Source organism: Alexandromys fortis, unplaced genomic scaffold, assembly GCF_014885135.2.
Source record: "Alexandromys fortis isolate MF-2015 unplaced genomic scaffold, M_Fortis_MF-2015_v1.1 scaffold_275, whole genome shotgun sequence".
Taxonomy (NCBI): domain Eukaryota; kingdom Metazoa; phylum Chordata; class Mammalia; order Rodentia; family Cricetidae; genus Alexandromys; species Alexandromys fortis.
In genome coordinates, this window is record NW_026068182.1 from 86539 (window position 1) to 102255 (window position 15717).

Genomic DNA, 15717 nt, shown 5'->3' on the forward strand with positions numbered 1-15717 from the left:
GATTTTATATATATATATATATATACATATATATTTATTATGTATATAATATTCTGTCTGTGTGTATGCCTGCAGGCCAGAGAGGACAACAGACCCCATTACAAATGGTTGTGAGCCACCATGTGGTTGCTGGGAATTGAACTCAGGACCTTTGGAAGAGCAGGCAATGCTCTTAACCTCTGAGCCATCTCCCCAGCCCCCTTTATTAAGGATTTTGCATCTGTGTTCATATTACTTGTAGTTTTTGTTATAATTATATCTTTATCTACTCTAATGCTGACTTTCTAGAAGGAGTTTCTTCTATTTCTATTTCTTGAATAATTTAAGTTGTAATAAAAAGTAGTTAGAAAAAGAGGCTATAAATTTGAAGGAGAGCAGAGAGAAGTTTAGGGGAGAAAGTAATTAAATTATAATATCAAAAATAAATGAAAATAAACAAAGAACTAATTCGGGTCAATAACCATGAAAAACAAACTCCTTGAAAGTCTGGTAGAATTCTACTGTCAATTCATTTGAGCCTCATCCTTGTTTGTTTGGTTGTTTTGTTTTGTTGATTTTTGGTCAAAAGGCTTATATTACTTTTCCTAACTCCTTTGTTATGGATCTGTTTATATTGTTAATCTCTTTTTGATTTTTTTTGTGCTTTGGATGAATCTAGAAATTTGTCCATTTCTTTTAGGCTTTCTACCTTAGTGTAGTGCAGATTTTGAAAGTATTCTTTTAAAATAGTCTGTATTTATTTGGTATCTGTTGTAGGAGGATGCCCTCAACAGGCAATAATTTCAGAGATACTTTTTCTGTGCCGCTGAGTAGTAGAATGTATATTCTACTACTGTGTGGGGGGTGAAATATTCTGTAGGTATCTGTTAAGTCCATTTGATGTATGATGTCAATTAATTCTGAATTTCTGTTTATTTTATCCCAGATGAGCTATCTATTAAGAGAGCTGGACATTGAAATCACCTACTATTAATGGATTACTGTCAATTTGTGTCTATAAATCCAATAGTATATGTTGTATTGCCAGAGTTTGCTAAAGTAAAATAAACAGAACACCCAGTTAAACAGTATGAGTGCTGGAGGTTTGGTAAACTAGGCAGTAAATATTTTTTTCTGTGCATTATTTGTACTTGTTTTCTTTTACATTTATTTGTTTCTATGATTGCCTCTGAAAGTAATACATATTGTCTTACTCCATTTGTGCTGTTATAACAGAATACCATATGCTGAAAGATTTGTAAAAAGTTGGCATTTATTTTCTAACAGTTATGGAGTGTGTAAAATCCATGATCAAGATGTCAGCATCTCACTGTCTAGAGATGTGACTCGATGGGCAAAAGTGCCTACTGTGGAATGGAAGAAAGATCTGAGTTTAGATGCCAAGCACCCATGTAAAAGCTGGGTGTGACAGTGCATGCCTGTGCCTTCAGAAATGAGGAGCACAGAGACAAGAGGATTCTGGAACTTACTGGCCTGCCAGTCTAGATGAAACAGCAAATGCTAGGTTCAGTGAGAAACACACACATACATGCACACATGCATGTACAACACCAGCATGTTGCTGCATTCCTAATAGAGAGACAAACACTATGTCCTCAAATAGCAAAAGGGAAAAGAAATAAAAGAAAGCCAAACTTGTCTTTTTTTTTTTTTTAACCAGCATTAATGTATTCACGATGGCAGAACTCTCATGGCTTAAGTACTTTCCACACTTCCTCATCTTTCAACAGTACTTGCACTGGAGATTAATTTTCCAACACATGGTTTCTTGCAGAGGGTGGAGGGATGCATTTAAACCACAGCAAATATATATTGCTGAGAATTTGGTAAATACGACAAAATTGTTAAAAAAGAAAATCACTAATAATCATCAGTGAGCTTTTATTAAAATAATATTTAACTTATTGTACATAATTTTTAATTCTTTTTCTGCTTTGCCCATTTCAGTCATCTAATCAGTGGACCATTATGTGCTACAGTGGCAACCACTTATAGTCTCTTCAAGGTACTTATTAAAATATGTAATTATATATTGGTGTATTTAATGTTTAATATATCTGCTACACAGGCATGTAAGTGGCATGAAGAGAGGTTTGAGTTCTTGTTCACAGTTGTATCCCTAGAACCTGTTGCTTGCCATAATGAATGCTTCACAAATGTTTTAATATTGGAATGAAATATGCACATACAGAGTTCCAAAACTACATAATTTGATTCTTTTGTGAATATACTACAATATTTCAGTTTAAGTGTTTTTTTAGTATTTTATTTTAGCAAGTTTCCAGTATACTAAAAACAGACTTTCTTTCCCAGATGTGGTAGCATATGCCTATAATTCTAACCCTTGGCTGGTTGAGACAAGAGAGTATTCAGAATTCAAGATTATAGCAAGTTCAAGGCCAGCTGGGCTATATGAGATCCTGTTTCAACTTCCCTTTCCAGACATTTGAAATAAGCCAAGCGTGTGTGTGTGTGTGTGAATGTGTGTCTGTTTGTATGAGTATTTTCAAAAGTAAGATCATATGTAGCAACTCTTATAGCATGATTTTACTATACTATATTCTATTGTATTTTGCTTTATTTCATAAGTACTTCTGTTGTTGAGTGTGGCATAGTTTTTTAAAAATTTTAATTATTCTTAACATTCCACCAGATCTCTTCTCTTCTCTTCCCCTCTCACTGAGCTCCTTCTTCCCAACAAGCCTCCCTCCTACTCTCATGTCTTTTTGTGACCTCTTGCATTTAAATAGGATTGCGTACAAGAACATGGGTTGGGACTTATTTTTATGAGAAAGGGCAATGTAACAGTGGCTACAATACCGAGGAATGTGATGTCCCCTTCCCTAGCAAAAAAGAGACAAAGAGATCTAGTGGACCCACTCTCTAATCCAACTTCAGGATCCTGAAGTGAAGAAGTATGTAAGAGTAATGCACATATAGAGTCGCCAGTCAAGGTGTGGTCTTGGTCATTGTCTGGACTCTAATTTCTGTAGCAAAGTGGTCTTACAACGTTGTCAGCACTGTTTCTAGGTAGCATGTACTTCCTGTGACAGGCACCAAGCTTTAGGCATTCTCTTTTCTCAGCGTGAGATTCTGAGAAGGGTTCCTATTTCTTGTTGTTTTTCTTTTCAATAGGCTGATGGGCAAGAGGAGAGCATGTCCTCCAATGATCATCAGTCCTGCCAAGCCAGTTTACAAATTCCCTTGCATTTTCAGTGTGAAGGTAGACTGTGATAATAATTATAAATATCATAACAGTGATAATGAATTTTCCAAATTATAATGGATTCAGAAAAATAAACACACATGTGCATGCATGCACGCACACACACACATGTACACTCACATACACACAAACAAATCAGCCATACAAATGGAAAAATTAATTGAAAAGACAGCTCTATTAAAAAATTATGAGCAAATACTTGAAAAATGTTCAACATACTTATCCATCAGGGAAATGTGCTGATAGGAGGAAGAATGTAAATCAGTGGAGTCATTATGGAAAATATAAAGGGATACTTGAGAAAACTAAAAGTGGAACCTACTATATATTACTACTATATCACTGGTCCCAATGGAAGTTAACTTTCAGTACAGCAGAAATATCTATGTTTGTGGTGGCACTATTCTCAATTGCCAATTTTCAAATGAGCCTGCTACCCATAAATGAAAGAATGGATAAAGAAATTTTGGCGACATATATGTACAAGGTTATTTTATTCACCGTTAAAGAAAATGAAACCATATTATTTTCAGGAAAGTGAATGGAAGTAAATGAATAGCATGATATTCAGTAAAAGCCAGCATCAGAAAGATAATTCTTATACCTTTGATTCATATGAACAGTTTAGATGATATGAGAGTAGAAGAGGACTAGTGGGAATAGGGAAATAAGACAAAAGAATGTAATGCTGTGAACATGATCAAACTGCATTATATACACATATGAAAATATGACAATAGAAGCAACCCATTATGTTTATAATAAGCATATGCTAATAAGAACTCAGAATTTCTAATACTATCTCATTTATTTTTTCTTTACTTTTTAAGTATCTCTGGTTAGATTGTGCAAAATTGGGATCATATGGAATGTATAATTTATATTTATTCATATATAATAGAATATATGTGAGATACAATATTACTTATAGTATGAAAATGTACCATAATTTATTCCTTAGCACAGTATCATTTTAAGAAAGTCTTACATTTTTCAAACTTGCATAAAGTTTTATAGTAAAAATGCAGTGTGATTTAGTTTTATGTTCTTTGTATTTTTCTATACATCTTTTGATTTTCAAATAATTACAGATTTTGAATTAATCTGTAAAATATTGCTGAGAGTTCTCAGAGACCCTTCATTCAACTCCCTCAAATGTTATTATTTATTTGGTGTGTGTGTGTGTGTGTGTGTGTGTGTGTGTGTCTTGTTTTGTAATTCTGGTTATCCTTGAAATCACAGTTCTCCAGTTCCATCCTCTTAAGAGTTGGGATTTGTCTTAGTTTGGGTTTTTACTGCTGTGAAGAGATACTACAACCATGGAAACTCATAATGAAAACATTAATTGGAGTGGCTCGATTACAGTTTCAGAGGTTCAGTCCATTATCATCATGACAGGGAGCATGGATGCATGTAGTCAGACATGGTGCTGGTGCTGAGAATGCTACTTCTTGATCATAAGGCAGCAGGAAGTCAACTGACTGTTATACTGAGGGAAGTTTGAGAAATACAGACCTCAAACCCTGCTCCCACAGCGACACACTTCTGCAACAAGGCCACATCTCAAAATAGTGACACTACCTTTGAAGATTATTTTATTTCATATCACCACAGGATTATAAGTATGTGTACAATACCTGGCTCAAAAATTAAGATTTTTATACAAAACTAGTATAAGTAGGAAATTAACGTTTGATACAATACAAATAATAATTATATAAGCTGTGGTGGTTTGAATAAGAGTGGCCTCCATAGGCTCATATACTTGAATGCTTAGTCACCAGGGCATGGCATTATTTGAGAAGGATTAGGAAGTTTGAGGATTAGGCCTTGTAGAAGGAAGTATGTCTTTGGGCTGATGAGGGAGGGGGACTTGGCTGGGGGAGGGGGAGGGAAATGGGAGGCGGTGGCGGGGAGAAGGCAGAAATCGTTAATAAATAATTAATAAATTAATAAATAAAAAAATAATAAAAAAGACCAAGGACAAGGGCTAACATGCTTGCTTGATCCACGTATGAAGTACGAGGCTTGATCATGACACCACAAAATATAGAAAATATGAAATAGTTTTCATTTATGATTTTGTATTTTAAAATTTAAATTAATAAAATTCAATTAAAAAATAAAATACAGACTAAGAAAAAAAAAGAAGGAAGTATGTCACTGGAGGTGGACTTTGAGGCTTCAAAAGCCCACACCAAGCTCAGAGTCAGTCTCTCTCTCCTTCCCTCCCTCTCCATAAACATTTGAGCAGGTTGTATTTATATATTTAGGAACGTGTGTGTGTGTGCGCGCATGCACGCGCGTAACAAAAATTAAATAAAAGAAAAAGAAACCATTAATTTGAAGGAGATAGAAAAAAGAAAGAGGAAGATGTATGGGAGGGTTTGGAGGAAGAAAAGGGAAGGAAGAAATTATGTAATTTTATTATCATTCTCAAAAGCATTTTATTACTTAATATGTGTTCATAATTGGTATATTCATACTATATAAATATCCTTATTTTGTTTTAAAATAAAACATTTCTGGTACCTTTGGTAGAGTCTAAGCTACTTTAATAAGCTCTTATCATTTTTTTTCTTTTTTCTTGATTTTATTGAGCTATACATTTTTCTCTTTCCCCCTCCCTACCCCTCCCCTCCCCTTCAACCCTCTCCCATGGTTCCCATGCTCCCAATTTTCTCAGGACATCTTGTCTTTTTCTACTTCCCATGCATATTAGATCCATGTAGGTCTCTCTTAGGATCCTCATTGTTGTCTAGGTTCTTTGGAATTGTGATTTGTAGCTATTATCATCTTAATGAGCTATTAGTTTTGCCACTTACTATAGAACATCAGCCTTACCTTCTAGTTCTAGTGCTGTCTGCTGAGAAGCTATTTGAACTCGTACAATGAACTGAATTTCAAAGGGCATGCATATATGCATATTGTCTTTTAGACTTGGGAAATAATATGATGCAGAACAAGACAGAGCAGGAGTTTGCCAAGCTCTGCAAGGAGCATGTGTGACTGACAGGAAGATGGGAGGAAGGGTTACTGGACCAAAGCCAACTTGGAGATTGGCAATTTTATGAAGGGTGAACAGGAGAATGCAAGCTCTTATGTTCTTTTCACAGAGACTGCTTGAAGCTCTCACATCTTATGTGGATTATAAATTATAAATTATAATTTAATTTATATAAAACTGGACAATTCTTGGAGGTTCATATGGCCTTGAAGCAACAGTGTTTATTTTAAACTCACCCAAACATATGAGTGTAATGAGTCTTTTTCTATCCTGACACCCAGCTCCCAAATACTGACACAGAGACTTATTATTAATTATGAAAGCTTGTCTTTTAGCTTAGACTTGTTTTCTTAACTAGTTTTCTCTTTATTTTATTAAGCTATACATTTTTCTCTGCTCCCAATCCTTCTTTTCCCCTCCCCTTCAACCCTCTCTCATGGTCCCCATGCTCCAAATTTACTCAGGAGATCTTGTCTTTTTCTACTTCCCATGTTGATTAGATCAATGTGTGTCTCTCTTAGGGTCCTCATTGTTGTCTAGGTTCTCTGGGATTGTGAATTGAGGTTGGTTTTCTTTGCTTTATGTCTCAATGCCACTAATGAGTGAGTACATATGATATTTGTCTTTCTGGGCCTGGGTTACCTCACTCAATATAATGTTTTCTAGATCCATCCATTTGCATGCAAATTTCAAGATGTCATTTTTTTCTGCTGTGTAGCACTCCATTGTGTAAATGTACCACATTTTCTTTATCCATTCTTTGGTTGAGGGGCATTTAGGTTGTTTCCAGTTTCTGGGTATGACAAACAATGCTACTATGAACATAGTTGAGTACATGTCCTTGTGGCACGATTGAGCATTTTTTTTGATATATACCCAAAAGTGGTATTGCTGGGTCTTGAGGAAGGTTGTTACCTAATTTTCTGAGAAATTTCCACAATGACATCCAAAGAGGCTATACCAGCTTGCATCCCCACCAGCAATGCAGGAGTGTTCCCTTTACCCCAAACCTCCCCAGCATAAGTTGTCATCAGTATTTTTGATCTTGGCCATTCTTATAGGTGTAAGATGGAATCTCAGAGTTGTTTTGATTTGCATTTCTCTGCTGGCTAAGCATTTCCTTAAGTGTCTTTCAGCCATTTTAGATTCTTCTTTTGAGAGTTCTCTGTTTAGGTCTGTACCACAATTTTTATTAGATTATTTGTTCTTTTGATGACCAATTTCTTGAGTTCTTTGTATATTTTGTAGATTAGCCCTGTTTTTGATGTGAGGTCGGTAAAGATCTTTTCCCCATTCTGTAGGCTGCCATTTTGTCTTGTTGACTGTGTCCTTTGCTTCACAGAAGATTTTCAGTGTTGACTGAGGTTTCTGTCCTGCCCAGTTCCTGCAGTTGTTAAGTCCCAAAGAAATCACACAGAAGTCTACGTTAATTATGCTCTGATTGGCCTAGTAGCTCAGGCTTCTTATTAATTCTTATAATTTATATTAGCCCATAATACTTGTCTGTGTTAGCCACGTGGCTGGTACCATTTTTGGCGAGGTAGCTACATCTTGCTTGCTCTATACCTAGCATCCTCTGTGTTTCTGTGACTGACCCTTCCTTCATCCCAGAATTCTCCAGTTCTCATTGCCCTGCCTCTACTTTCTGCCTGGTCACCCTGCCTATACTTCTTACCTGGCTACTGACCAATTAGCATTTTATTAAAATACAATTGACAGGGTACAGATCATTGTCCCACAGCACTTCCCTTCCCCCTTTTTTTCAAAACAAGAACTCTAAATCTAATATCCTTTGTGTAGCTTTTTGTCCAGATCATTATCCATAACCTCTTGTAACCAACACTCTAAACAAAAATAAATATCCATAATCCATTTTTTGGGAATATGAGCATAGTTTTCCAGGATACTTCCTGCTAACTGGGGGTGCTGATAATCTTATGGGGACCTGAAGGAAATTTAGAATTATGATCAAGCCCTGACTGGAGTATCCTGTGAGGCTTGATCATCTCAGCCAACACTCTTGAAACTGTTCTGGACACAGAACTCAGAGGAAACACCATCAGAGGTCCTCTGAAATGTTTGATCATCTGTACCATCTGCTCCTATTAGAGATTCTGCAGGGGGTCTTCCTTGATCAAACCTGATTTTTCTTAGCCCAGAGTGAATCCACAGCCTTTCATTTCCTGTGGAAACAAAAACAAATCCTCATCTCCAAAGTAGCATACCTTTTAACTTTAATGTTGAAGTCAATGCATTTTCAAAATATATATGTTGGATTGATTCAGCAGCATTTATAATCAAATATCTTTTAGCAGCTTTTGCTTCTTCCTCAGCCAACAAAGAATTTCATGACAACACAAGAACTTACAGTGTCCATACTCTCTGAGTATTTTCCCTCTTTACATGACTTTATTTTAACTTCTATTTATTTTATTTTTATTTTTTGGCGTTTTGAGACAGGGTTTGTCTGTGTATCTTTGGCTATCCTTGACCTCACTCTGTAGACCAGGCAGTCCTTCAACTCACAGAGATCTGCCTGTTTCTGCTTCCCTAATTTCGGGATTAAAGGTGTGTGCTACCACACCTTGAACTCACAAACACCCATCTGCCTCTGCCTCTGAAGTGTTCGGATTAAAGATGCATGCACCACACCCAACTACTTTCTGTTGTAGTAGGAGCGGCGGGGCTGCATCCTCAGCACCCTGGCCACCTGCTAGCTTATGCCCCGAAATAATTACATGGACACTGTATTCTTTTAAACACTGCTTAGCCCATTAGTTTCAGCCTCTTAACCCATTTCTAATAATCTATGTAGCACCACGAGGTGGTCTTACCAGGAAAGATTCAGCATGTTTGACCTGGTGGCTGGCTGCATCGCCGTCTGCCTCAGAGAGCAGAGCTATCATGTCTGCCCGGGAGAGGGGAGCATGGCATCTCTGAGCTCACTTCATCTTCCTCCCAGCATTCTCCCACCTATGTTTTAACCTATCAGGACCAAGCAGTTTCTTTATTGCTTAACCAATGAAATCAAAAGATTGGTATATGACACTCCCACATCACTTCCCTTTTTTTCTGTTTAAACAAAAAAAGGAAGGCTTTAACTTTAACATAGCAAAATTACATATAACAAAACAGTTATCAAGTAAAAGTTACAATATTTACATCTATTTTATCTTTTTTCATAACTAAGGAAAACTATAACTATCTATATATTCTTTAACTCTATCAAAGACTCCAGAAGGATATAATATTACCCAAGCAAACAAGAAATCCAAAACTCTAGAAATGGCAGAGACATCTCGCTGCTTGCACAGTCACCCAAAGTTTCTCTTTACCTTTGGGGTATCCATCTTTGGCCTACTGGCCCATAGTTTCCAGCAGACATTTCCATGAAGCAGGAAATTTCAAAGGCGGTCACTATCTGCTTGTCCCGAAGAATGTCTTGCAGACTCTTTCATGAATCTGGAACCCCGAAAGATCATCTCACCTTTAGGCAAGTTCAGTAGTCCTCTCTCGATGGGTTCTCTGTGTCCAGTTTATGCAATAGTCCAGGCAAGAGCAGTTTCTTGCCCAAATAGCTATAAAACTCCATAAGGATCCTCTTCGATGCCCATCTTCTTCCTGAAGTAGATTGGTGCTGCCAGGAGCAGAGTGTCTCATTGTCATGAAAAACCCTAAGTTATTAAAACGTTTAAAAATGCCATATTCTGTAGTCTTTGAAAAATATGAAGAATACCTATCTAAAATATATCTATGTACATCTAGAAAATCTTAACATGACTACAAGCTTGACTATTATTGATTATCCATTAACAACCTATATACATTACATTTGTAAGTGAACTACACAATCACAATACCTTAATCAAGATCAGAAATACATATACATATAACAAAATTGTCCTTAAATCTCTATCAATAAAGCAAAATCTATACTAATGCAAATTATTCATACCTATATCATATCCCCCTTTAAATGTAAAAGAACATTTATAAACAATATTTGGGAACATGGGTGCAGTCTTTCTCTCCAAACTGCTTCCTGTTGAATGGGGGCGCTGTTATTTAGGTCTTTCATGGTATAACCTGTGTGCTAGTTTCATCTCAGTTGGCAGTTGAGCAAAGCAATTTTCTGAAGATGTTTACAGCAACCCTTCAGGAGGGCATGGTCCATCATACCATATTCGGATAGGAGAAATCCACAGACTCTCACCCTCTGTGAAAACAAAATAAGAAACTCCTTTCCAAAGCATCATGTCCTTAGATCCAAATTTCAAAGTCAAGGCATTTTCAAAATATCTATGTTGGATTAGTTCAGCAGCATTTATAAACAAATATCTTTTAGCAGCTGTTGCTCCTTCTTCAGCATTCAAACAATTCAAAGAGAGCATAATAGCATACAGTATCAAAATTCTCTGTGTATTTTCCATCTTTGTGCGCTTTATTTTAACCTCTGTTTTGTTTATTTTTACTTTTATTTTTTGCTTTTTGAGACAGGTTCTCTGTATCTTTGACTTGGAATAACTCTGTAGACCAGGCTGTCCTTGAACTCAGGACTTTTAAGGACTTTATCCTTTTTTTTTTTTCTCACAAGCTAACATATATTTTTAAACACACAGTAAACCATTTAGAAATTTTCTTTTCCTTTGAATCTACCTTTACCGTATATCTCTCTTTTTCTGACCTCATGAGTCTTTAATTTGCTAAGCAATATGGCTAGAATTGAAGCCGTGGCTTTGATGGCTGGATCCATCTCATAACTTAGTTTTTTTCTGAGACTCTAGTGTAACATGAGGACCCACATTCCAGAGGTACTGGCTGAAGCCATGTTTTTTTGCCACAACTCTATGATGTTTCAAGGTCTAATGTGTGATTTATGCTTTAGAAGTGTTTCTTTTATATATGAGGGTGCCCTTGTATTTGGGGCATAGATGTTCAGTATTGAGATTTTTCTCTTGATGGATTTTTCTTGTGACTAATAATGAAATGTCCTTCTTTGTATCTTTTGATTGATTTTAATTTGAAGTCTATTTTGTTAGATATCAGGACAGCTACACTAGCTTGTTTCTTAGGTCTATTTGATTGTTTGATTGGATTTTTTTCCCCAACTATTTACTCTTAGGCGATGTCTATTTTTGAGGTTGAGGTGTGTTTTTGTATGCAGAAGAAGAATGGATTCTGTTTTCATATCCAGTCTGTTAGCCTGTGCCTTTTTATAGTTGAGTTGAGTCTGTTTATATTAAGGGATATTAATGACCATTTATTGCTATCTTCTGTTATTTTAGTTTTCTTTGCTGGTGATGTTATTTTCTGTGTTTTTTCCCTTCTTTGGGATTTTTGCTGTGAGATCATCTATTGTCTGTGTTTTTGATGATGTAGCCAACTTCCATGAGTTGGAGATTTCCTTCTACTACTTTGTGTAATGCAGCTTTGTGGCTAGGTATTGGTTAAATCTGGTTCTGTCATGGAATATGATGATTGAAAGTTTTGTAGGGTATAGTAATCTGGGCTGGAATCTGTGGTCTCTTAATGTCTACATAATATTTGACCAAGACCTTCTGTCTTTCATGGTTTCCATTGAGAATTCAAATGTAATTCTAATTATCTGCCTTTATATGTTACTTGGCCTCTTTCCTTTGCAGCTCTTATTATCCTTTCTTTATTCTGCATGTTTAGTGCTTTGCTCATTATTATTTTGTGATTTTTCAGGACAGGATTTATATACAAACATTCCACAACAGAAGAAAGTCAGTCAAGATCCAGAAACTGATGTATGTAGAGTCTTTGAACATTTCTATTTGTATATTTATTTATGAATTATATTTTCTTATTTTTGTTAAATAAGGTCTCTTTCTGTAGCTGAGACTTGATGTGGAATTCCCCTCCTTATGCTGTGAATATGTTTTATTGCCACTGGTTAATAAAGAATCTGTTTTATTTAACAGAGTAAAGCCAGGTGGAAAATCCTAACAGAGATGTAGAAAGAACGTAGGCAGAGGCAGAGAGATGCCATGTAGCCACCAAAGGAGACAGATGCCAGCTGAAACCTTACTGTTAAACCATGAGCCTCAAGATAAAATACAAAATAATAGAAATGGGTTAATGTAATAGTTAGCTAATAAGAGGCCTAAGCTAATGAACCAAGCAGTGTTGCAATTAATACAGTTTCTGTATGATTATGTTGGGTCTGGGCAGCTGGGAAACAAACAAGCAGTCTCCATTTACAGAGAGTGGCATCAAAATTGCAGTTGGCCTTTACCTTAAATACCTTAAATACTTCGACTTCTGTTTCTCAAGTCAGTAGGATTATAGGCATAGGTGATGTATATGAGCTGCATCATTTATACTCATTTTGTTTGCTAGTCAAGTTTTATGTCATTTTGGCCACATAGCTAAGAAAAACAACTTAAAATAAGATGACTAATGTTGGCTCATGGTTTGAGAGATTTCAGTCGTTGATCACCTGACTCTATTGTTTCTGGACCTGTGATAGAAGGGTCTGATAATTAAAGATGATCCGTGACAGTTAGAAAGAGAGGGATGGAGGGAGGCCCACAGACAGACAGACAGACAAACAAACAGACAGACACACACACACAAAGAGAGAGAGAAAACCAGGTTTTGACATCTAATTCTGATTCTTGTAACTGGGTCTCCCAGTTAGTTTCTACTACCTTGGATACTGAACTCTGAATATGAGCTTCTGCTACATATTAAGATCTGAATCTTCAGAATAAGTAAATATTTCATTATGTTCTCTCAGTACCTCCTATAAAGTTGAACATGCAATGATAGACAGCTAGTTTCTTTACCACATACTTTATAATCCTCACAGAAAAGCAAATGACAACCACTTCAGAAGCTAAATTAAAGAATTTGCATAAGCCACTTACAATAGTGAATAGCTATTTATAAAATCAGTTTCCTAATAAACAATCAGAGGACACTAAAGGTAAAGAACTTATCCAACGTCATTAGGACAGGCAATAGAGTTGAGATTCCAGTGGATTTGATGAAGCTCAGAGGCCATGGCTTCCTGACGGTACCATGCTAGAGGGAAGTGAGCATACCTGTGTGGAATAAAGAAACCCTTTAAAGGTTATTCAGACAAACACACTAAACTCCTTACGTGTCTTAATTATTCTCTAACTAATATGATATATACTTAAATCCAATAGAAATGATTACATGTAGGTTTTAGATAAAAGATTGGTACAAGCAGGATGGAGAAAAAGAAATGGAGAAGTGACAAGGCACAGATCTTTATCGTATTGTCATGTGCCTGTTTTTCAAATTAAACATTCCAAATTCTTTCATTGGAGTGTTTTGGAGTGTCCATCTGGGTAGTTGCCACTACTTGGAAAATGTACAAAGGTTTTTGTTCATCATGATGGAATTTTTTTCATTCCCAATTATAGTAATTGCCAAGAATGAGATCTGTTACAATTATTCCAAGGAATAATCGCCTGTCTTTGCTTAATGCCTCACAATAGAATTCAGGACCACTTAAGATGCTGAAGAAGCTGCAGCTTTATGTGTGGGTCAGTGGTTCTCCTATGTGGGTCTTAAAAGGTGTGCTTGGGTTTCCTTTTAGAACATAATAATGCTTAGAATTAATTATGTTCATGGAGAATCCAGGGTATCTCAGCCACCATAGGAGCCTTTTTGCTTTTTGAAATTAGATTTACTTTTATAAAAATTGCTTTCTTGTAAAGAATTTACAAGGTAAAAACACAAAATTAGATATACATAGCAACTCAGGCAAACACTTGTGGAGGCCCAAAGCTTCCATGTTTCAATGGACTCCTCCTGTACAGTTAGAATAATCATTCAGAAGTTGTGGAGCTTTAATTATCAATTGTATTCCATGTCCTTATCCACCACAGAAATTGAAAAATCCATGCTAAGTTAAAACTAGAAAAATATTAAGCCTTTATCCTCTTTCAAGACTTGGGTGTCCTCTTCCTGCATTCTATCCTTCTCGGTCCCCTAATATTATCCTTTTCTTCTTCTCCCTTCTGCATGTTATGCTGCACTCACTTGTGGATTTGTGAGTTTTAGCCACTGGAGCTGTCTATAGAGACGTGCACCTCTCTTGCTTTTAATATGTAAAACCAAATCACACAGCATGTTAGTGGCAGACCTGGGCCATGAACCCAGTCTTCTAGCTTCTGTGGGGAAAACTGAACTTCACCTAACCTTCCTGAGGAATACTGAAGGATGTGATTAATCAAATGTGCTAGGCATACTGTCAGTTGGAACCAAACGAATTATAAAGAACAAATGTCAGAGTATGCTTGACAATTAGGTAAAATGACTCCAGAGCAACTACTGTCAAGGTAATGACTGATGTGAGGTGAATATTTGTTGCTTCTTGATGAGAAAATGATATAGAGCAGCCACGGCTTTAACTAATGTAAGAGAAGTGCAGATCCACTGGAGCTTTGTAGAAGCTAGCTGTGTGTATTCAGAACATTTACCTGATCTGTGCTATAGTCTGCTAATCCTACACTTAGGACTTGGCATGTTCTTGTAGAGGTTGATTTTTTCATTGCTCTCACAATACTTTCAAGCCAGCTTATTACGCTATATTAAACTTATTACCTGTTTGCAGTTAAGTACCTAGGAATTTCTCTGATAATGAAGGATTGAATATTCTGTTTGGAAGAAAACTAAGTGAAATACCTTGTACGCTAATGTCCCTGAATTCCATTTTATATGAAATGGTAATGATATTATTATTTTATTTGAGTATCTAGAATTCCCTGAAGTTAACCTATCCCCCTAATGTATTCATGCTGTGACAAATAACACATTGTCATCAATGGACCAATGAATGCTGTGTTTGATTGAAATATGAGCCTCATATATATTAGCTTCTTTCTAATCAAAGGAGATAGAAATATGATTTTACCTGAAATTCATCTTGGTAGACTTAATTAAGTCAAAATCTTGTAATGGGTAGATTGTCCTGTATTATCTGGGTGGGCAACAATTGTAAGCATATTTGCCTAAAGAAAAGGAAGGGAAGAGAGAGGGAGGGGAAGTGAAGATGAATAGAAATGGCTGATGATAAATTGGTTTTGAGTACAGGCATGATATAGCCAAAAGCCAAGGAATGTTGATATTGATCAGATACTTTAGAAGCACACATTTGAGTGCTGTCTTACCTTCACCTTCATTTTAGAAAAGTTAAACTGATTTTTGGTTCCTGGTATCTAGAACAACAAGAACAGAAATCCCACCTCAATTTTCTATAGTACTTTCATTTCATTTATTTTATTAATAAAAAGTGATCGGGAGTCAGCTATAAGGGTAAAACTTGATAGATCCACTGGACAAATAGAGAAAACAATCAGCGGCCTCTATTCTCCATGCGTCTCCACTTAATTCCTTTGTACACTTGTGTTCCTCTGTGTGCCTGTCTATCATTCCTGAGTCAGCCAGAAAACTCTATGGTCCACTGCTGCCAGCTGCATGTGGA

At 36.2% G+C, this 15717-nt stretch overlaps 1 protein-coding gene across 3 annotated transcripts in view; it reads left to right on the forward strand.

Annotated features, from left to right (window-relative positions):
* Nucleotides 1-15717, forward strand: part of Ids (iduronate 2-sulfatase) — a 115435-nt gene that overhangs the window by 72396 nt on the left and 27322 nt on the right. The window contains exon 10 of one of the 3 annotated variants that reach the window (XM_050129229.1): nucleotides 11943-12004. The exons of 1 other annotated variant lie outside the window; for it this stretch is intronic. In XM_050129229.1, the coding sequence (XP_049985186.1) occupies nucleotides 11943-12004 (62 nt within the window). Of the gene's footprint in view, nucleotides 1-1947; nucleotides 1971-11942; nucleotides 12005-15717 lie in introns of those variants that run through there. One more of the 3 variants, XM_050129232.1, reaches the window with a different exon arrangement.